The sequence below is a fragment of the Saccostrea cucullata genome, unplaced genomic scaffold (assembly GCF_032062105.1).
Source record: "Saccostrea cucullata isolate Sc308-1 unplaced genomic scaffold, CSIRO_AGI_Scuc_v1 ctg1372, whole genome shotgun sequence".
In the NCBI taxonomy this organism is placed as follows: Eukaryota; Metazoa; Mollusca; class Bivalvia; order Ostreida; family Ostreidae; genus Saccostrea; species Saccostrea cuccullata.
Genome location: NW_026925653.1, coordinates 99,390 through 124,519, shown reverse-complemented (window position 1 = coordinate 124,519; position 25,130 = coordinate 99,390). Strand labels below are relative to the sequence as shown.

The window sequence follows — 25,130 nt, the reverse complement described above, 5'->3', positions numbered from 1 at the left end:
TAAATGTTATAATTTGCAACAGGGAATGATTGGACATCACTGCCCCAAGAATCACGATACAAGTGATGATGTGGATATTTCTTTAGTGATTGCACATTTAACATGATAAAAAGGATTCGAAGAAGTCAACAAAACTGTTGGTTTTCTTCTTCAGATTACTTAGTAGTAAACATGTCCTTTTTTAATTTAAGTGCTGTTATGTTTTTGTTAAGTGTTTCGGATATATAGGGTGAGATATTTTATATGACATGAAGAGTGCACGGTTTTGATATGGCCATTTAAAAGGTTTCATTAAGTAGACTATTGCTGACTTCCTTCTTCCGAAACTTCTTAGTTTAAATTCTAGTAACGTTGATGAGAGGGACTTTGCTTAAATATTCTATTTTTATAAAACAATGTAAAATGTCAACATACATGTCTGTGGACTACTCCAAATGTAATGTCATAATTGCGATAAAATTGATTTGAGTCGACGTAAAAACAAATTAATATAATTGCCCGTAGTATTATATATATATATATATATATATATATATATATATATATATATATATATATATATATATATATATATATATATATATATATATATATATATATATATATATATATATATATATATATATATATATATATATATATATATATATATATATATATATATATAAAATAAATAATATAATATCTGCAGTTGAACCAGGTTCGTCAAGCTGTGTAACTACTCTACCACTCTAATATACTTACAGTGCAGATATCTTAACAAGTAGATAACAATAGTATACATGAACAATGATATAAAAAACCAAAACCGTTTAAGAAAACACATCGGTATAAAAAAATGTCTTTATTTCGACCATCTTAGAAGGACAGATACATACTGAACTGTCAAAGATGTCAATAAAAGACACTGCAAATCTCTTGTTTCATTTTCATGAAGATAAAAGGGATAAATAAATACAAAACAAATCAAAACCTTGCTTAAACCTCTTTCAAAACCCTTATGATTAACAATCATTTTCAGTATGTAAAAAAATAGTTTGGTTTAAAAGACAAATGTTAAAGTACAAGTACTGCAAACACAGTTTAAACCCCATTTACTTGAGCTTATCGTAATGTGATGGTTGGCTTAATTGTCCAAGTTCTTGGTAACCTGCGTTATCCCCAACACTGTCATATGTACATGTAGGTGTGTTTAGATCTTGTGTTGGATCATGTTGTTTTTGTACGTCATTTGAGTTCTGTCTTTTATAAATTGTTTGTCTGACATTTCTGTAACTTAAATACATAAAACCTTTCTTAAAGAAAACTATCTATATATAAAATGAAAAGAAATTGCTTACAAAAATTATATTCATTATTCATTTGATACCCTGTAACTACTGGTCTAAACTTAAAAAGAAAAGAATTCCAAACTCACCGAACAATGAAGAATACGTTGAGAATAATACTTATAAAGAGAACTGTTGTCACAACGTACAGACCTGATATTGTCCAACTCGAATTTGTATTTTTTTCTGATGATATCTTGTTTACTTAAATAGAATAAAATTAAGCTTGATAAATTTTTTGACGATTTTAAATCTGGAAACGGAGTTCATTTGGAAACACCAATACTTTCTATATTTAAAAAGGAAAAGATATATTAAGACAAGTATCTAGACTTTGAACTAAATCCTTCATGAAGACTTTCAGTGATTTCATTCTTATTTAGAGTGTCTATAAAACAAGCATTTAAGAACGCCCATTGTTTTTAATAATGTAAACCACTTTATTTGTTCCTGTGAAATATTCGAGAGAATAGCGGCTTTGTTTAACTAGAGAATATTTCTTACCAGCAAGCAATTATTTGTACATGTGTTTTAGAAGGATGTTGCCTCGGTCGTAAAAAAAAATAAAACTAAAAATCAGTAATGAACAATGTTGAGAACACTAGTGCTTTAAAATCACTCTTATTTTAATTATTCAACGAAAATTTAAATTGTAGAAGGAGAAATCTTTAGAAAACTATAAATAATACATCGCATTTTACCTGTACATTTTTCATCAAGATTTTCGCCTTTGCACCCTTCAATACATGATCCATTCGAAAGACAGGTTTCGTTTAGACAGCCAGTGCTACATTTGTGTTCACACAGTTCACCGTAATAGTGAGGACTACAGTCTATATGAAATTTAAAACAAAGTTGATCGATAAATTAAATGGCAAAAATTGGTCCATATTTTACACTATCCGATATTTATTCTCAAACATTTATATATTAAGATTAATGTTAGTCCAATGAAAACAGCAGTAATAATCAGTTATCATTTTCTTTTACAGTGTATATGTTTACCTTTGCAGAAGGTCCCTTGCCATCCTATGTTACACGCACAACTTCCATTATTTTGGACGCAGTTGGAAGTGCAACCCTTTCCGCAATTCTTTTGACACATGGCTCCAAATTTTCCAGCAACACAATCTTTGCAATGAGCATTGTCTCTGTGACATCCATTTCTGCAATCAGCGTTACATGTTTTGTTGCAGAAGTTTCCAAATTTGCCAACTTTACAAGAACCTTTACAAAAGCCGGTAACCATATAACATCCTGATGTACATGACGCACTACATTCCATGGAACAGTCAATTCCATAATGGTTTATGTCGCATTCTACAATTTGGTCATCACATTTGAAATGTTTTACTCAATAAGGAAAATAACTTCAGCAAAAGATGGTAACTGTGGTTCTTTATGTACATGTATGTTCTTTGTGACGTTAAGTTATCACAACCATTTAACATGAACATTCATAAATTTATTTGTAAATACATGTACATGTACCCTGCAGAAAATGCTTAAATTCGCATACATTGTGACGGTTTTTCTCAAGAACATGTAATGTTAAGGTTAAATTATATTTTTGTTTCCGAATCAGCAAATAAGATGAAATTATAAAGTTAAAAGGAAGTGTAAACATCCCTCGCATATTTATTTTTATACAAACTACTCTCATACCATCGTCTATTTTTAATTAAAGTACGAAACCCTATTTTCTGCATTTTACGTGATTAAAATTTGCCAAAATCTTTATGTTAATAGCTGTCTCATATATTCAGAAAAACTTAGCGATATGAAATCAAATAAGAGGTATTTTACGTAATGTATTCTTGAGTACTGAAAATATTTACATTGTTGAAGAATTTAGATAGCAGAGCAGCTACGGTAAAGTACACTTAGTCTAGCATTTATTTTGCTCACCATTACAGTATGGTGGCTTCCATCCACGGATACACGTACAGTTGCCATAATTCTGATCACAGATGTGGTTTTCACAGTTTACACTGCAGGTTCGATTACAATAGGATCCATAATACCCTGAATTACATTCACTGATACATCTACCGTCACGTCCATCACAAGAGCCATTGCCACAGTTCTTGCTACAAGGCTGACATCCTGGGGCATAGTGTCCAGGTTGACAACCTTAAACACAATAAAAAAAATCAATGTCATATCGGATCAAATTCATACCGAGATGCATGACAGGAATCAAGAAAACGACAAGGAATCAATTTCAGCCATAATTTGAGATTCAGTTTATTACATAATTTTAATAGTTTTCCTTCCCATTATGCTTTTCTCTCTGGGGAAAAATGCAGCTATATAACCAATTAAAAGGTAAGGACTACCAAAGGAAAGTGCATTGAATCACATGTATATTTTACTTCGAATTCATTCCCTTTATTACAAAATGATGACCCCCTCCACTTAAATGAAGAAACTTAAAGTTTCTCATATCACTCAAATTGTGACATGAACATCTTTTTTGACAACGCCGACGCCATTGAACGTTTCCACCTGTCCTCCCATCTTTCTGTTCTCAACTGATCATTTAAAAACCCATGACCCGCCCAAAATCATTTTTAAACACGTCTCTTGTTTACATTCTTTCTTCTGTGATTCTGATTTATACTATCGTAACTTTCTCTATTGGAGATTTCCCGATTTTGAAGGGAAAAAATATCCTCGAAACATTTGCTTATTTTATGTAACTATGCATTTTACATTGTACCGTGTAATTTAAGTTTGGCGTGATAAATTGAATTATATTTTAATGTTTCAACAGGATTGATTTTATTTGTTGCTGTAAATGCTTGTTGCTATGGCAACGGCTGCTTAATCGAAAATTTTATCTGTTGTATAAAAACTGAGTGTTGATTTTTTTTTTTTCGAAAATAGTCCTAGTCAACTGCATGAACCCTCACAGACAAAAAATGGTGGTGAACAATGCAAATAAGTAACATATATTCATTAGAATGACTGATACTTGTTTTGCAGTAAAGAAGTTACATAACTGGATACTGTAAACTAACTTTTATTTGTGAGAATTTTCGCGAGGTAAGCGAGAGTGTCCTCATTGCGAATATTTCTTGCCGCGAACTGTTCCTAACATTCTCTGTGTCTATTAACAACAAATCAATTACAGGCTTCATTGCAGAAATTAATTTTTGCGACCTAGTTTAACACCTGTAAATAGCGAAATTAAGTTGTCGCAAATAATAGCTGGTATAGAGTACATGTATCTGTGTTTGTCTGAACTCAGAAAGATTGGGGATTGTTTTTTAAGTCTTGGCTGTGCTGAAACTTTGTGCTCAATTCAAAATGTTGTTCTCGGGCCATATCATCTTTGTTTGCTTGCCCTTTCCTGACTCCAAGGCAAAATTATTGGATCTGTATGTAGGTTGGAAATTATTTTTCCAAGAAATTTAAACATTTATTTAGGAATGAGTCAAAGAAAAATTGTGCACTGGAATGTAAAAAAAAAATGAGATATATCATATTTTCTCAGTCAGGAGGGAGGGGAACAACTACAATGTAAACATTAAGATGGTCTTAAGTTGCGGTTCACGTTTTTCAAATAATTTGTCTTTTTCAATTTAGACATAAGTATACTAATAAATTATACTCACTACAATTGCCATTTATTACGTCACAAACTGAACAAGCATTACACAGTGCACAGTTTTCTCCAAAATGACGAATATTGCAACCTTCAAGAAATTAAAAGACTGATTAAATATTTTTATTGATATTCTTTCGGAATGATGTAACCCTCTGTTGTCAAAGTTTTTTACTTACAATAATCATTGAATAAATGCGTACATTGTATATATATTTTTAGTAAATAAGAATTCACTTTCATAATTATGATTGAATTCTTCACAATTGTTCTTGTTTTCAAATGTTTTCTGTACAGTTTTTGATAAAACATTAACCAGTTTTCATGTCTTAAGAAATTACAATATTATGGAGTAAAAGAGAACGAAATGATTGGCATAAGTTGAAAAGGCACTCATTGAACTAAAATTGATATAAACAGGGACATTGTAATGCATTACCAATCACTTCAATTTCACAGATCTCTAAGACAGGTCCTCTGGAATCTTTGTCCTCTGGAGCGTGGTATGATGTCTCTACAATGACGTATCTCGCCGTCTGTTTACAAGGGATGTCAATCACAGGTGGGGGCGTGGCTGGGGCTGTAGTGTTGTCTGTGTAACATCGTACTCTAGATCTCTTTATTGAGGTATCTGCCGATGAATTTGATGCATCCAAGTAAAACTGGCGAAGTCGGTATGGAGGCCAACTATCTGAAATAAGAAATACTTCTTCAATTCACTTCCTTAATAAAAACATCAATGCAGATTTCAGGTGTGACAGACTCTGAGACGTGCTACTACCCCACACCCTCGCTGCACGAACGGTACACGAACGCTACACGGTTTGTACGAAACGCTGCACGGTTTACACGAAACGCTTTGCACGAAAGGCTGCACGGTTTACACGAAAGGCTGCACCAAACGCTTTGTACACGTTTCTCACACGCTTTGTACACTATTCTCACACGTTTGCGCAGCACAGTTAAGGTTACAAAAAGGAGGCGGAGCCTAATTTGTACGGGAAAACTTGACTATGACATCATACACAATATACGTCATACAACATTTCTTTAAAATACCACAAAATGAGTTTATCGGCTAATTTAACCAGTAAAAAATCATCACACTACATAAAAACTTACTACAGTATGTTGTCGTTACTTAAATCCCACATAACAAGTTATAAACAAGTCACTGATCGCAATACACTTGTCAATATGACTTCATTTCTTACAACGTGACGTAGTTTGTATGCAGTAAGAGACAAATCAAGTAACATTTTCTCAACAAAATATGTATTCTCTTATTAAATAAAATATTATTTACAGATATTCTACGGGCCAATAACTTGAATTTAATGTCTTCTTCACTATTTTATTAATATATTTTCTGTATATTACGTATTTAATTGACACTGCCGTATATTTGTATGCAAGTACATCGAAGGGTAATGTGGGGTCTTAATAAATCGATCTTGTGCAAGGGCATACACTCTGTGGATTATAGTAAGCTTTACATTTCAACTATAGAACTATTAAGGTATCTGAAAAGTGCTGCGATCCTGATGAAATCTTAAAAACACTTTAATTATATCAATATTTCATGCCACTGATCAGCAAAAAACATAGCATTCGGTCATACAAGTATAATTTTAACAATGAAATTGCAGAATTTAGACAGGATCGCAGCACTTTTTAGAAACTACAATGCGTTTTGAAAATATTTATAAGCTAAACTTGGAAATTTAACTTGGTTATGCCCTTGCACTAGTGATATTTATATGTAACATCAATACTTCAAGTCAATGTGCCAAAATCGCGTGACTGCCGGATCACTTGACTAGTCTAAATATAAAATATAATCGTCCTCGATATATAGTTATTAATCATAATTACAATTATCCGATTTAAGTAATGTACAAAAAATAATCGCCATCCCGATTACGAATACGTTTTTAAATACAAAATTTAGTCGATATTTCCATTGCGCACCTTAACTGTACTGCGTGGTCTCAGTTTGGATTTTCTACTTGGAATCTCTCGGATGGTTTCATTATTAGAATATTAATTACATCTCAATCTCTCACTTCTATTTTAACAGCAGTTTAAATAAAAATTCAGTAAACAGCAGGATTAATATATAAACCGATAGAAATATTCAATACTTTGACAGTTGTAATTAATTAATAAATTATGCCGATATCATGGTGTACATGTACGTATAATATATTTTCTTCGTAGACTTCGTAGACTTAATCACTGCATTATAAATATGATTTTAATATATTTGTCATCCATTACAATATGTTTCTTGTATTTAAATATTTTTACATATATTAATCAAAAATTGAATTTCTTCCTTCAGGTAGCTACAACTCATTTATTGATTTTAAATAACTGTCATTGATTAATTTGCGTTTGGTTTCCGTAAGCAGATTACTTTTCTTGTTTTTTTCTTGTGTTATTTTCAAGCTTCATTTTGATGCATTTTCAATTAAACAATAATTTTTAGTGTTATCATTCCTGGCTGAGGATCGGTTATCCTAAAAATGAAATCGACTTCCGAATGAATCTTACACGATTCTTACACGAAAGTTGCTCGTTTCTCACACGGGTCTTATACAAAAGTCGCACGTTTCTCACACGCTTCTCGTACGCTCGCTACACGGTTTGCACGAAACGCTTTGGAGCTTACATTTAACGCTACACGGTTTACACGAAAGTCTCAGGGTCTGTATTTAGAAAACCAACAGCGAGGCAATGTGATTAACGAGGCTGGGGTGTGGCAGCCATTTTCTTACTATACTAGTCAAAATTTCTAAGTCCCCAGGCAAGTTTTTGCTTTTCACCGCTCTTATATTTAATTATTTTAACAATATAATTTATTAGTATACAGGATAATAAAGTAGCAAAAACAATTTTTCTCACTTAATTTGTTTTATTGAAGAACTTAAACACAATATGTAGAAACGTTAAGGCACCCTAGAATTAAAAATTCACAACGGTAAACACTGTATTATTCTCCATTCAAACGAATTCACAGCAAGACAACCGTTCCTCAAAGAGTTCACACTATTTAAGAAAAATTCTTTTATTGAGTGTTTTTCCATGTGGAGACTAGATCGTCCTCTAGTTCCGCCTGATTCTGCTGCTGGACAAGCTATCTCAGTCTCCGGTCTATCTTCTTCCATACTTGCTAATTAGGGTTGAGATTAGGATGACAAGGGGGCTTATCGAAATTGTCTGTGCCTTGTCAACAATAGTTACATAACGTCTTCTTACTTGTATTCCCCACTCCTCCATTTTGACATTGAGGGGAGGGCACTTCCGGTTCCGGTTCCATTGATTTTTCCGGATAAACTCTAGGATGCTTTTGTGGTGTTTGTTGAAAATCTAGCGATTTTTAATGATTAAAAGGAATTTGGGTATGCTTTGTAGGTTTTTCGGGCGAAAATTATAAAGGTTTTAAGTAAAATAAAGTCATACAGTAAAAGGAAACATAACTTTCGTTAACTACGACCAAATTGGGCCATTTTAACTTAACTTGCACATTGCTGTGTGGACATACACCGCATTTTATTCGAGCTTTTTTCTGTTTTTCGTCATCAATAAAAGATGGAGAATACATGGAAGTAACAAATATAAAGAATACACCCGAAAAACATACGGAACTCGAACTTCATGCCTTTTAACAAAAACGGTCACGGTCGAGTAATTACACATTTGATTACAATTTTTTTGGCCTTGACAAGTAAGTATTACAAATTAAAGGCAAATTTGTAAGCAACTAGCAAATTGAAGTTAAGGTTTTTAACTTTTTGAAAAAATTAAAGTGGGGATTTAGAAATTTTGACAAGTATATTTTGATCTACCTAAAAAAAGAGCTCCATATAAAGATAAACAAAAATGATCAAATTTTAAAACAAAAATGTATGAATTTTTTCTTTGCCAAATGATAGTTGACAGCTTTAGATACAGTATCTAAAAAAAATAGGGTAAGTCTGGTGGTTAATTTTTTGGTTAATTTGTTGCCCCCCCCCCCCAGCCTCCTTAAAAACAATACAGATCTTTCTTACGCTCTGAAATTCTGATGGTCACTCTGTCATAATTTTGAAGCGCAAAAAATTGACTGTAATCAGATTGACGACATAAACGACATAGATAATCTAAATAAAAAACTTAAGCATCTTGTTGATGTCAACTTCAGAGCACTTGTGTGTGCAATTAGAATGTTTTAAAGAAAATAATTTTATAAATGACCAATGACTAGATTAGTAAATTTACAAGTTCCATTAAAAAGCAGATTAATGATTCAAAAAGCCTGGACTTTATTGTGGGGAATGGTTGTGTATAAAGTTGAAAAGTCGTACGTTCTTAAGCTGTTGATTTTGGTAAAATCTTGTGATTGTAAATTGTCCAATAGTTCTTTGTAATTTTTTAGTATCCACATATGAATCACTCCACTTCTTAAATATATAGTTGCAAAGTACTCTTAAAGTTTTTTCTTCACTACTATCAATATCCTTGTGAGGAGTAAAGAAAAAGGATTGGTGGAACATTTACTTGAACCCGCAATTGTTTCTTTGTTTGTAAGGATTCTTATGAGGTTTCGGAATCCAATATATATATGGTAGTTAAATTTATATGGTCCTCCGGAATATCGAAGATAGTATATATCGATTGATATATGATTCTGAAGATTTTCTTTCTTAGAAAGGAAACTATTAGTACAAGCTTGATTACCTCTTGTAGAATTAAAACCAAGTTCTTCTAAAACACAATTGATATAATGAGCCTTTCGAACGAAGACAATGTTACCTGCTTTGTCAGCAGAGACCTGTACGTACTGATCATGATATCTATCTTATTCTTTTTTTTCATTTCTGGATTATTAATACCGTTTATTATCATTTTTGTACATACCAAGTTTATTTATTTACCCCTGACCTTGAAGTTTGACTAACTTTTTAAAAATGTTTTGTTTTAACCTTTGATAGAGGGAAATAATAGATGAAGGGTTCCCATGTTTGACATGTGAATTTGCCTATAACAAGATGTTTCCTAGTATGCTATAATTTTTTACCCCTTGACCTTCATCTTTGACCTGATAAAAATGACTTTCAATTTGTGATTACTTTTGCATGACATATGTTTGGGTGTAAATACTTGAAGCAATATCTCATAAATAATGCCATCCAATCTACTAAGACACCGAAAGCGGGGGGGCCACATTTCTATAAATTTACTTGTTCTTCACAAGATGTAATATCTACCATTACTTAATGAAACATATGGAGATAACAAACATTATTCAAAATCGTAAGTCCATAAAACAAAACAAAACAGGTGCAGACCAAACATGGACCTCAAAAACATCAGAAATGGGTTCAGGTGCTATGAAGGAGTGAGCATCCCCTGCCAACCGGTCACATCCTCCATGTGTTCCTTGTCATGATGGGGAAATAATGGAAAAAAAAACCTCCAAATCTATCAGTAATTGAGATAGATTTTCCCTCAAACCATGAAAAATTTATCAACAAAAATTTGCGATTTTTTAATTTGAAATACTATACAATTATTGATAATTTTATAAGTCAACACGTTGATTAAAACACCTAAGGATTACAATATTATCTGCGCCAAAAGGGCGATGTGAATGTTCAACCAACTTGAAGCCTCTTTCGTTACTCCACACTAATATATTGACATTAGTAAAGGAAAAACTTCAAGAGTACGGTGCAACTATGTATTCAAGAAGTGATGTGAATCAGATGTGGATTCTAAAAAAATTCTAAAGAACTTTTGGACAATTTGAAATCACAAGACTTTACAAAAATCAGCAGCTTAAAAACTTACGACTTTTCAACTTTATACATAACAATTCCCCACGAAAAATAATATGCAGGCTTTTTGATATCATTGACAGTTGCTTCTTAAATAAAATGGAACTCGTAAATTTATTTACCTCGTCATTGGTCATTTGCAAAATTATTTTGTTAAACAGATTCTGATTGCACACATAAGTACTCTGAAGTTGACATCAAGAAGATGCTTGAGTTTCTGATTGACAATATCTATGTGGTTTTTGGAGACCAGGTATTCCAACAATCTATTGGAATTCCCATGGGTACAAATTGCACTCCGTTATTAGCAGACTTATTTTTATATTCATATGAAGCAGAATTTATGCAAAATCTTATGAGTGAAAAGAAGAGAACACTTGCTCTAGCCTTCAACTCGACATTTAGATATATCGACGACGTCAATTAATAATGGTAATTTCCATTCCTACGTCGATACGATATATCCTGGTGAGCTTCAGATAAAAGATACCACAGAGTCCGACACTTCTGCTTCCTACTTGGATATTTTACTTGAAAAAGACACTAATGGTAATCTAACAACCTCACTATATGATAAACGTGATGACCATAACTTTTCTATCGTCAGCTTCCCTTACTTATGCAGCAATATACCGTCATCACCTGCATACGGAGTACATGTATATATATCTCAGTTGATTTGATGAACAAGAGCATGCTCTACGTATAAACAATTTCTTAAACGAGGTCAATTATTGACAATCAAGTTGCTGAAACAAGAATATCAGCAGTCTCGTTTAAAGTCATCATTTCGTAAGTTCTATGGTCGATACAATGACCTTGTCAGCAAATACAATTTATCATTGAGTCAAATGCTGACTGACGTTTATCATACCAATTGTTAGTCCATTACTTATACACTGAATTGACGACGGATTTTTTCCGTTATTTTCTGATCATGACAAGGAGCACACAGCGGGTGTGACCGGTCGGCATCTGATCCCACCTCTGATGTTTCGGGGGTCCGTGTTTGCTCTGCTCTTATTTTGTATTGTTTTATAGACTTTGAGATTGAATATTGTTCGTTATCTCTATATCCTTCTTAGAAGGTGACAAAATCATCGTTTGACCAAACATCAAGAATAATTAATTATTGTTTGAATTAATGTTTAAATGAAACACTTCTTTGCTGCTTGAGATTTACTGAATTACAAACCAAACATAATATAATGAAAAAATGGGGTATCAAGCATAAATTAAATAATTCCTACTTCTCTGGTTGGGAGAGATCAAATAAAGTTGATGAAATCCTACGTTATATTCACCTGCACATGTCCTTCCACAAGATTGTAAGGATTTTTTCCTCTACATTAGTATAAGAATAGAGTGGTAAATTACTGAATATATACAAAAGCTTGAACAAGTTATATTAATTGGAAATTTGGAAATTTATGGGGGAAATGTCAATCCAGTTGACTTATCATCAATAAAATATATCTAATACAAACAATCAAAAATACTTTTGGAAATTTTTTTTCCGCTTGCTGCTTCAAAAACTCACATTTTTTGCCTAGAAACAAAATTTTGAATAGCACCCCCTTCCCAATAGAAGAAAAGCATTCTTCCAATTCAATTTTTTTGGTGGGATGTTAAGGTTCTTAAGCTATGAGAGTGTTTTTTATTGAATTTTTTTTCTTAAAATTTACCTTAAAACTTACATTCTCAAAAACGTTAGGGAGAGGGGCAGGCCTTCAGCTACCCCCATCCCTATCTTCACCCAGGAATTTATATGCCTCAATCCTATATGTTCATATGATTGGGAGTTAGTTGTGAACGGAATAATGTTGTTCGAAAGCTATGTATACATTGCATTTGTATCAATTTGGAATTTACCTAAATCTATTTTTAGTCTAATGTCGAGAAAAAAAAAATCTTACTTATGATTACTGTCATTATTGTAGGTTGAATGAAATACATTACCTTTTGATAAAAAAAATTGAATAACGGGTTTTAAAAAATAAAATGGAAAGATCGGTTTAACTTACCTTCGTTTCTAGAGTATATTCTAACAGATTTAAGACTGTAAACTGTTCCGAGATCCACCTGAATCCACGCTAATGTTTGATCTTTACCGGTATGTGCACACTCTGGAAAATACTGGGCGTAATTGCCATCAACAACAAGTGATGCAGATTTAAATGATGAGCTTTGGGAGGCGGAAGCCCCAGACACTCTGCTTAAATTTTCTGAAGGAAAATACGAAATCAATTGGATTTGTTTTACATTTTATTTCTATTTTACAGGAAATTTTATGATTTAATTCTAGTCAAATCATAATTTTGATCAAGAAGAAAAGGTGCATATATATTGTTGATTCAAAATCTAACATCCTTCCCTCAAAAAATGATTTAAGAATAAAGAATCACTTGAAGCTCTATATTTTTCTTAAACATCATTTATTTAATTTTTTAACGGTTTGTCTTCAAAATGCGTCTTTCTTCAAATGTTTTCTGCAATTGTGTAACACGACGTTTACACTTGTTTATTGATACAGGTATTTGTTTGTTCTTCATGTTAAACTTCCCTTTCGAGAATTTTTTTCACTCATATTGAGAAGCCAACAGTTGTCCTTGGAGGGCTGCAAATGCATACAGGGTCAATGAACATTCATGAATCTTTTTCTAACATCTATAGCATCACGCAACCTCAATTTATTTGGTCTCGTCCAGATGACATGTTACCACGTTTTGCAGTAGAATACGAATCCGCGAGGTAAGGAACAACTCCTTATACCTGGACCCTAGAGCAAATGCTCTAACTACTAGTATACACTGCGACCATGCAGGCTACTCTACCAAGTTCAGAATTTGAATCTACAGACACTTTCTGGATGCTCGTAAAATAATGTGATTTATTTTGCAACTGTTTTTTGCTACTGAGTCAAACATTTATGACTAAAGTTGTCCACCTTACATTCAAGTGCATTTTTTCGATAAATTTGCATTCATTTTTTTCCATGACAAATAATTGATCCTATATATACATGTACTGTAATGTAGTACGACCTCATCTTCGATGTCTATGATTTGTTTTCGTCTGTTATCACTGAATGCTTCAACCTTCTCCTGTGACTCGACTTAAATCAGAAAAGTCTTATTGGATGAATTAAACCTGAATCTTTAGAACGGATGTCGTGTAATTGTTGAGTATAAAAACTACACATACCATAACAATATCCGAGACAGATCAGTGACAGAAAAGACACACAAAGTGCTGTATAGGTAGCCATTTTGATAACAAGGAAGTAAATTTCAGAATTAAAAAACTCAATGTGAACTTTTAATGTTTAAAAAACTTTTCAGCTTTTATTATCAGTAACTCCTCAGTGACACGAAATCTGACAAAGTCCCTGTTCATTTACATATATCCACAAATGATCTTTATTTACACATTTTGATTTTGTTTTGCAACACGACTACGTTAAAAATTTAAATGTAAGGGTCGCTGTTCAAGCTCTAACGACAAAGACTATTCAAAAGAAAATTCTGACGGTTCACCTCTTTATTCAGTTACTTCTAAACCAACAATGCAACCCGAATGTATGTCACTGTTATTTCTTCCTAATCCAAAAAAAAGATAGAAAGGTCAGATAAATGGAAATGAATTTAAAGCAGTGCATGGTTCCATATCACGGGTTGCTTATACATGTATATATAAAGACCATGCTGTTCTGGGAGAAAGTTTTCCTATTCATATACAATAATGTAGTTTTTTACAGGCACATGGTATCGGGGATGGGGTTGGGGAAGCTTTTTAAGACATAACCTTAAGCTTTTAAATGAAAATGTTCATTGAAAGTCACTTTTTCTCAACCCCTCCTTTTATGTTGAAGTATGGACCAAATGGGGATTATGGAGATTTGTTAAAGAATAGTATTAAAAGAAGCTTAAGTTTAATGGCCTAAAATTTGATCCTGTTCCAACCCCAGATATAAGAGATATTTTAAGATTACATTTATCTATACTATATATACCTGATGGTGCATGTACGTCCATAATGTACATAAATCTTGAAACACAAGATAAATGAATTTATCAACTTTTAATACGTATGCACTTTTACCTTCTCTTCTGTAATAGATTTATCACACTTTTTATGTTGTATTGTTTTCCAGGATCCATTTGAAACCAAACCGCTCGGTTAGTGCTCTTAGGATCAGTATGAGCACAATAATTATTTGTGGTCCTTCTACCACCGTCATTTGCACGTGATGCAATGTGGTCAGTATATGTAGAACTTTGAGAGAGTGTTGTTGTCCTTCTTCTTCTCAGTTTTATCTGTATTTTAAGTAGAAGACAAGTGTTTCTTAAGAGAATATATGGTTTGTACTTATGCTTTCATGAAAAAAATATAAAGGTTCCATAATATATTCATTTTTTTTTCTTAAAAGAAAACAAAATTAAGACTTTTAGTCAAACGTCATGACGATCAGAAAGATTTCAATACAATGAAACAAAAAGAATCTAAAGTCATTAGTCATTATACAGTTAAAGTATATTATTGAAGGAGTTTTCAAAATTACAGTTCCCCTAGGCCAGCAATATTTCCTGAGACGCAGTTAAATACTGAAAACAATAAGTAAATGGGGGAAGGGGGTAGTTAGGTCCTAATTTCTTTTAATATCAAAACTGTTTTTATTTTAAACACTGCATAAGCCTTCAATATCCCTTATTATGTTCCCCAAACGAAGTTGGGGAACATATTGTTTTTACTCTGTTTCTTATTATTATTATTAAGGTCTTCCGACTTCCTTCGGAAGACCTTATTGTTTTCCTTCTGTTTTTTATTATTATTATTCTTTTTTCATAGTACAGCCGATATCTCAGCTATGCGTGGACAGATTTCAAAGATTTTCTCAGGGAAGATGCATCATAATAATATCTCCAGACGTGTTTTTCAATTTTTCAAAATTCACTTTTGTTTGTGATTTTTGGGGATTTTTGTATTTTTTAAAAGGCATTTTGTCCAGCAGTTTTCTCAAGAACGGTTAAAGATATGAAAGTGAAACTCACAGAGGTGATAGAACATCGAACTCCGTTCTGGGCAACGAGCTTTATTTTTCGTCGTCGGCACTTCCTGTCGTAAACGGAAGTGAATTCAAAAAGTTACATTTCTCAACTTTTTTGTTTTTCAATATTTTTCTTTAGTATTTACAAGGTTTATAGTGTGTCGTATGAGAATTTTAAATATGTGTTTAGTATCTTGATGCGTACATATATTGAAAAGATATGACCGAACCAAACTTTGTCCTACTGTCGGGGGTTCGAATCCCGCTGTGGGCGTTGAATTTTTTTATCTTTGTTTCTGTCTTTTTTCAGTTGCAAATAACTTTTCTCTCTTTTTCAACATGTATGGAAGATTTTGCCGATTTTTAAAAGCTATTTTTTGAGATATTTGGAGGAATACATGTAATAATCATGAGGTATGTTATGAGGCTGCTGTAAATGAACGTAAACGAACAAAAATACATTCTGAAATTTTATGGGATGACGTAGCATAGAATTCTAACGAAAATCGGTCGGAAGACCTGCTTGTTGCACCTGCAACAAGAACGCATCTAGTTATTTTTCTTCTTCTTCCTGGAACTTTTTTGTCCGGGAATGATCTTGTAAACTATTCGTCCGATGTAGGTAAAACCTTTTTAGGGTTAGTAGACATGTTATGTAGATTTGCGGAATCAAGGTCATTTTGCGCGCACGTGCTTGCAAGAGCGTACACGTGCAACACGTGAAATGACCAATATAATACATATAGCCACAACTGTTCTATTTTTAGATGAAATGCTTTGAAACTCATAATGTGAGGATATACTAGTAGTATAGACATGACGACATGGTGAAAATAGCAAGATCTCACGCGCATGCACGTGCACTTCGCTCTGATTGGCTGCAACTAAAGTCTCAATATCTTTCTTGTTTTTGGAAGAAATCCTTTGAAATTTTGAACATAGCCATTTATTAGGATATCCTACAACATGAAATAAAGCAATTATCATGAAAACACGTGCATGCACGTGCGCTGCAATCTGATTGGCTGAAACTTTAAACAGCTATATCTCCCTTGGTTTTCAACCAAACAGGATGGGATTTGGAACATAGATAGATATAATGGACTTCTACAAGTAGGTATGGTCACCATGCACATGCATACACGTGTGTGTACATGTGCTGCAATCTGATTGGCTGAAACTTTAAACAGCTATAACTCTCTTAGTTTTCACCCAAACGGGATGGAATTTAGAACATAGATAGATGTAATGGACTTCCACAAGAAGGTATGGCCAACATGCTCATGTATGCACGTGCGTGCACGTGAAATAGGTAAAATCAAATATACACTTGAAAGAGCGTATTTTATTAATAATTTTGGATTAAATACTTTAATATTCAGTGTATTAAAATATAGATTTGTGCAGACAAGATGATAAGGTCATGACGCAAATGCATTCACATGTGCACGCGTGAAATGCTAAAGTTTAAATGATTTTTGTACACTTCTTTGTAAATGTTGTTAAAACCTCAGATGCGTAGAGTTTGTCTTATTTAATGAAGCTTACAGGGAATATGGCACCAAAAGGGAGTTGGGGAGCGTTTGGGGAACATCTGTAACGGTCCCCGTTACAATTAGCACTAGTTTGAATACTGCAAGCAAACGTGGGGAGGACGGCCCGGACTTTCAATGAACCGTTGACATGTTTCCTAATGAAAATCTTATGTCTGGAAAACACCCCCTGGCTCCAACTGATGTCACGTGTCTGTATAATGATATTCCAAATAAAGTTGAAAACAATGGTTGCAACGATTGGAGATAGTTGTATATTTGCATGTATGAGATAAAATAAATCTTATCAATAAAAAAAAAACGGATTGATATGAACCAGTTGTTAAGTATTTTTATCTTGAAAAAAGACTTTATAGTCAAGCCACTGTTTTTTTTTTTTTTTTTTTATTTTACAAGGTTTTTTCTTTTACTCTGAGAGGCAAATTGCTAATTGTTTCCCTAAGTCATGTTACTTGTATTCAAAGAGCAAAGTCCACGAACCATCAAAAAATGCCTCTTGCAAGATATTAACGCGATGTTTATCATAGATAGTATAGACTTTAAACTTTTCATAACCGTTTTTCTTTTTTCAATATCTATTATACTTTTTAAAAACGAGGTCTTGCAATATGGCAATGTTTTAATATAAAAATGCAATAGGAACGTCATTTTTTGTAATGTAACGTCACGTCAATTAGCGATAGAATGACCTTGCTATTACAATGCACAGATATATAGGAATATAGGACTTTTAAAATGCAATAATTAGAATCAATTTTATATTTATCTTATCAACTTCATAATCAATAAAGATGTTAATTCTGAATGAATAGAATTAGAAAAAAAAAATTTTTAACTACCGCGCTTCATGAAATATGCCGGCGTGAAGCGTCGTAGTTCATAACCTCATGAATCTTCAAAAATTAAATTCATTTCTTAAATATTATTAATTTGTTGAAATGCATATTTTGTTCCCTTACCCTGCCTATGGGTATTAATTAACCAAACTACGCAACTGCTTAGTGTATAGTTATGATGATCAAAATTGTAATGCAGCATCTGGCTTAAAACATTGATTAAATTCAATCACTGGAAAGTTGTTGCATAATGCTCAGGTGACCTATAAGGCCCATGGGCCTCTTGTTTTTTCCTCAATGCACCAATAAAAACAAAACATACTTAGATTTGGTAAATGTTGTTAAATTAATTATTTTTTAACATGTATAAGTAATATTTCATATTTTTAATGAATAACATTCGCCATAACAGTAAAAATTTCACTTCCCGCAAAAACGAACAAAGATCTAGATGTTTCTTGCCATGGCGACCGTTGAAATGGGAATGTAGTAGCACAGATGCATTTAAAACATATGGTATTTTTGACAGTATTGCCAATAAAACAGTAAACTTTTGAATAAATCCGATGTTTTACGCGTTTTACCGACTATGATTTTGAATTTATTATTTTTCCACTGAATAACAAGATGTCCGCTATCAGCTGGGTAATTACATGATTTCAAGTAATACTATGGAACGCCGGGACTGTCTTATATGAGGATTGAATATTATATGCAGTGTTTCCTTTATTATATGCGGTACTATTTTTTATCATATGAAGTAGTTTCTACATTATATCGTGTACAATTTCCATTATATGTAGTACTTCTCTCATTATATTATGTAGATATGTCATTATATTATGTACATCTAACATTTTATGAAGTGCTTTTAACATTATATTTGGTAGTTCTAACATTATATGCGGTAGTTCTAACATTATATGCGGTAGTTTTAACATTATATGCAGTAAACACAACAATATATTATGTACTTCTCACATTATATACAGTATATTCATCATTATTATGATGCTGGACGTTAAATATTATGTCCGGTCCAGTTAGCATTCCGTGCGGTAGATTTTGTATTTCGTTATGATGTAGTTACATTATTATATGCGGTGCTTTCTTCTTTATGATGACGATCTTTCGGAGGCTACCCTTTTGAAACCCGCCAAAAATAAAATACAATCTAGAAATTTCTTGACAAGTAAAAAAAAAAACATTACAAAACACTTTGAAAAAACAAACTCACAAAACTTTCAAAACATATTTCTGACGAGGGGGGGGGGGGGGGGGGCAATTACTTCTAGTTTTAGTGCTTCAAACCTCTGACTTTTCATATCAATCTAACACAAATTCGAGGATACCGGGGGACTGCGTTTTCCATGCCGGGGGGGGGGGGGGGGTGGGGGGGGGCAATGCTACTTTTTTCTTGCTTTAATATATTTATATAAATTTGATACCCTTGCAAATTCCAGGGGGAGGTGGATGGTCCCACCTCCCTTTAGATCTGCGCATATTAAGTTGTTTATTAAGAGGGTATACATAAATAAAAAAATTATGCTCGTCTTCAACAACAGTTAATACAATATCTTTCATCTCTTGGGTTAATCTGTCAACTGTTATCTGTAATTTGTGCATGGGCACTTTTTCTCAATCAAGTCAAAAAAGAACAATGATTCTTGGAAATGGAAAAATGGAAGTATGGTTGAATTTCAAAGTTGTTTAGATTTTGTTGATTTATTTACTGGATTTATCCCTCATTAATTAAAGGAATTTAAAATCATATCAATACTTCAGGAGTTAACAACAAAGGAGAGAGAGATCAGATTGCTCAATTAATACTTCAGTATAGATTACAATGAGAGAGAGAGAGAAGATGCACTTATTATTTAAATATTTTTTTCATTCCATTTTATTAATTGTTAAACTATGGCATTTAAAAATGACTGATATTCTCTGTCTATAACTGTATTATATAAATGATAAATCGGGAAAAGACAAGCGATTTTCAGAGCAAATCTTACACGCACGTAGCATCACCCTCCCCCTTTTCCCTAAACATAACTTTTACTATTGAAAATGTTCAATGTTATTTGGCTAGTTGTCCACTTTCTTCAGGCAAGTTTTTTTTTGTCCGGACGACCCCGACCCCCCCCCCCCCAAAAAAAAAAAAATCATCCAACTTTCAAAAAAATGATACGTCAATGTGTTGAGTCGTCGTGGGTTGCATTTCAAGATTTAACTTTCAAATAGATATACATGTATATGTGGTGAAACCTCCTCTGCCTAATAAAATGTGAGATAAAAGGTTTTTACACTGTGAAAAACTAACACATCCACCTCTAAATAAAATTAAATACACATTTTTGAATGTAATATTATTCACGAGAAAGATAGAAAAATATCTAAAAAAAATTCTACTCTTAAAATATTTCTATCATACTTATTACCCCCCCCCCCCCCCTCTCTCTTTCATATATAGATAGAATTTTATTTTTTCTCTATTTATACTTCTTATAATTATCTTTTAAAAAACAATTTAATCAGTTCATGAAGCATTAATCATTAATTGCTATAATCAGAGACATAAAAAATACACGCGTGTATTTATTGTACTGCATTCAATAGTTGATAGAAAGAAGAGCCGATTTTTTAACAGTGAGTTCCGAAGGGTAACTTCCGAAAGATCATCATCATAACAAAGAAAGCACCGCATATAATACTGTGACTACATCATAACGAAATACAAAATCTATCGCACGGAATGCTAAATGGACCGGACTAATATTTAACGATCAGCATCATCATAATAACAGAAATACTCCACATAATGATGAATGTACTGTATATAATGTGAAGAGTACATAATATATTGTTGTGTTTACTGCATAAAATGTTAGAACTACCGAATATAATGTTAAAAGCACTTCATATAATGTTAGATGTACATAATATAATGACATATCTACATCATATAATAAGAGAAGTACTACATATAATGGAAGTTGTACACGATATAATGTAGAAACTACTTCATATAATAAAAATAGTACCGCATATAATAAAGGAAACACTTCATATAATATTCAATCCTCATATAAGACAGTCCCGGCGTTCCATATAATACCCCGTTTTAAATTTGTGTTTGCCAACGCAATGAAATAGCTCACTTATGACTAAACCATGGAGAAAATATTTTTAATGCACTGAAAAGTCGCACAGAAAAAAACACCTTAAGTGTAAAATGTCGTCAATAGGAAATCGGCAGAAATACATTTAGGATGAGATGAAATAGTGTGTGCCATCGAATGATATCCATGTATCGTCTGCGTAAGGAATATATCAAATGCTAAAAAACTTTTTATAGTTTGTTTGTTTTTTTTTTTTCTCCAGAAAGTCAACAACGCTTTCCGCGCGAGAGTGGGCGGGTCCTAATCAACCAATTAAAACGCTTGTTTTACAAAACGAAATTCGTGATTCAAATTGTTCAATTGTCAGATCCAACAGTATCAGGGGCGTAGTATCCGGGGGGGGCCAGGCCCCCCACTTTTTCTCCCGACATTACCTTTACTATAGAAAATGTTTACTGAAAGGAAGGTTGGCCCCCCCCCCCCCCACATTTCAGCAAAGGGTAGTGTTATAAGAAAATTAACCCAAAAAAGTTTGAATTGAAAGATAGTTAGTCTTGAAAAAAGTTAGCCACTCCCCCCCCCCCTCGAAACAGGATTTTCGAATTCGGGCAACTTTTAATTTTTCTTTTTTTTTTTGCTTTTTTTTTTTGTTTTTTTTTTTTTTTTGCTTGTCAACTTTTTACTGGTAAGTAAAAAAAAATTTTCTCAGGTTGGCCCCCCCACTTCCAAAAACGATGCTACGCGCCTGAGTATCATCACTCAACGCAACGCTATTTCGGCCGAAGTGTATACTTTGAAGCGAGATTTGCGATAAAAATCTAGATCTTAATACCAGTACATTACTTGAAAAGAAGTACATGTGCACAATAGTTGAAAGGACCTTTTTTTTTATACATTTTTAATAACTTGGCGAGCACTCGCGAATATTAGGCCTCAGCTGTTAATAAATTTTCACAGGCAAGCGAGAAATATCCGCGAGATTCGCGCACACCTCAATCTCACAGATATTTTTTTCTCATCTTCGCGAACCAGCCAATCGCTGGGTCATGTTTAATCCAGTAAAAAAATTTATGCATAGAGTACCGTATTTGTAGTGTGTTGTTAATACATTATTATCGATTGACTTACATGTAATAATTTTATTATGGTTTTTTTTTAAATTATGTATTGCTAGCTTATCGTTTATCACTTTCTATTTCATTTTCATATTATGATTTCCATGCGTATGTAATTCTTATAAATACGTGTCAAAATAAAAAGTGAAATACAAGTACAGCCATTAACATTTTACTACATGTAAAACTTACAGGGGAATATTGATTTTACCCGAAAAAGACTCCTTAATAAGACCTTATTATAGACAGCATAAGAGGAAAGTGAAAAATGGTCTCAGTTTTTCTTGAAATAGAAAACACATTTATTGTCGTAGTAAGCAATTTCAAAAAAGAAAGGGGGGGGGGGTTATTCAAAGGACGAACATATACAAAGTTCTATCTTTTAAAAATAATTTTTTAAAGAAAATGTTACAGTAAATTATATAATTTTTAGATATATTTTAGACAAGTCCTGTAGTTCACAATAATGCTCATATAATTGTATGTAATGAACGTATAATTTATGTCAAAGCATGGACCCCCCCCCCCCCCCCCCCCCCGTGACCTCTTCTAATCGTATAGTGATAAACTACTAATCTTCGTAGTAGCGGATCCAGCGATTTTCAGATATTACATGCAGAGGAAGACATAGTCCCCATACTCCACCTATCCCCCCACCCAAAGCCATAACAATGCAGGGGCAATTTTGAATGTTGATCTACATGTAAAAAAATTTAAATACAGAATAATCAATATTTGATATGAGAAACACTATAGTGGCCAAAGAAGGATCTTTGATTTGATGTTCTTTTATAAATAATTATAAACACTATCTAGAGTCATATATTTTAAATTCAGCTCTTGTTTCTGAAAACAAAATTGAAACCACTTCTTCATAATACTTTTGAAGAAAGCTAAAAATTATTTTTAACGTTATGCAAGTGCATAAAAATTATATACGCGGGTTTTATGTAGTGAAATGAATGTTTTTTGGGATTTGAAATAAAAAAAAACTGATTAATATATATTGCTGCTACATGTGATACCTATACAAATATGTGTATTGTATGCATCGACGTGCGGATTTGTTAAAGCGAACATGTGCATTTTATGTAAACACACACACGAGTTCTACGTTGAATCCAGTTTACAGAGTTGTTAAATTTTTTAATAATAGATAATTTCCCGTTTCAATTAAATGAATTTAACAAAGCGACAGAAAACTACATGTATATCTTAAAAAAAAGAAATTTCCCCATTTCTCCCTGCCACTGATTCCCAATGACTGCATCTATTATGACGTCACAAATGACGTACACCGAGTAACGTCATGTACAACTGTGAACTCATAAGTTTGTTTTCCTTTGATTTCAGAAATGTAATTTTTAAATTCTTTGCCACAGTTATTGCCTTCATTGAACAATTGACTGCTTTTTTCTATCACCATGTGTGTTATCTATTTATTTGATGTCCTATGACCTACCAATGAATCACTGACTGTCACTCTAAAAAAATTACCGATTCTTGATATCAAAGTTTAGATTTAATTCTAATTTCTTATACTCGTCACAGTCATTAACAAACATAATAATTGACATGAAAGTTTATATATGCGATAGTCATACATATAGTAAGTTGAAGTTGTACTTGTCTGTAAATCAATCTAATTTTGGAAAAATATGAGTGTCCATCCACTTACATAATCAATATTATACACCTTTCTAATTGATCCTTTAACCCTTTGGCTGCGACGTCAGTGTACAGAAAATTATAACGTCACTGCGAGATTAAAACGACGTCACAATTTCTTTGACATTATTTTGCGGGCTTTTCGGGTTAACGCTAAGTGCGCGTTGTTACAACGCACTTTGAAAAATTACGCACTTTGAAAAAATTTTTCAATGTGCGTTAAAATTTGGAACCAAGCTAACGCACTTTGAAAAAAATATTATTTTTTCAAAGTGCGTTAATATCGACCATATTAACGCACTTTGAAAAAAATGTTAAAATTGCTCAATATTCCTTCAAATAATCGGTATGATAAATAACAGATCGTGGTTTGAAAACATTTTATGATAAAGTCACTGTAGGACCTGAGGTATTGACGTTTTAAATATTTAAGGTTTTGATAAAAGGGAAAATTAAAGGGTCTTGAAAAAAAGAGTGACGATTGTTAAAGTTCATTAATTCGTCCCCCCCCCCTCTTTTTTAAAATTCTATTCTTTGATAAGTAGATGTAAAGGTGTATAGGGGGCACAAACAGAGGGCACTAACAGAGGACAGCTTCAAGCAACTTAGCATGTATCATAATAAAAAGGGGCCAATTTGATTGTTCAAAACTATGAAAATTCTTTATCTCTCAAACGTTTTACTAAACTTTAAAATTTCTAGTTTTCATCTGTTTTAATTAACTCATTTATTATTGAAAGTTTTCAACGTCATTCCAGTTAGATAAATACATAATTATATGAATGCTTTGAGTATAGCCTAGACATCGAGACTGGGCGAAGGGCCAGGGGAGGGGATGGGGGTTCTACCCCCCCCCCCCCCCACACACACTTTTTTTGGAAAGATATATACATCGTATAAGCATTGAAAATGCAGCGTACCCTTTTTAGGTTTATTGATCCCCTCCTCCATTTTTTACCGACACCTATGCATTTGAAAGATAAAGATTTGGACTGAGGGATTTTATACCCGTCTTCTCCTCTTTTCAACGGA

At 32.8% G+C, this 25,130-nt stretch overlaps 1 protein-coding gene across 1 annotated transcript; it reads right to left on the bottom strand.

Annotated features, from left to right (window-relative positions):
• Positions 1 to 672: 672 nt before the first annotated feature.
• LOC134269518 (protein draper-like) lies at positions 673 to 14,040 on the bottom strand. The gene is made up of 9 exons (XM_062751722.1): positions 13,965 to 14,040; positions 12,785 to 12,985; positions 5,378 to 5,629; positions 4,949 to 5,029; positions 3,237 to 3,461; positions 2,334 to 2,648; positions 2,030 to 2,161; positions 1,418 to 1,532; positions 673 to 1,275 (listed from the first exon to the last, which is right to left on the bottom strand). Exons 1-9 carry the CDS (start codon positions 14,026 to 14,028, stop codon positions 1,095 to 1,097), a joined length of 1,566 nt encoding a protein of 521 aa, XP_062607706.1. The 5' UTR covers positions 14,029 to 14,040; the 3' UTR covers positions 673 to 1,094.
• Positions 14,041 to 25,130: the final 11,090 nt, after the last annotated feature.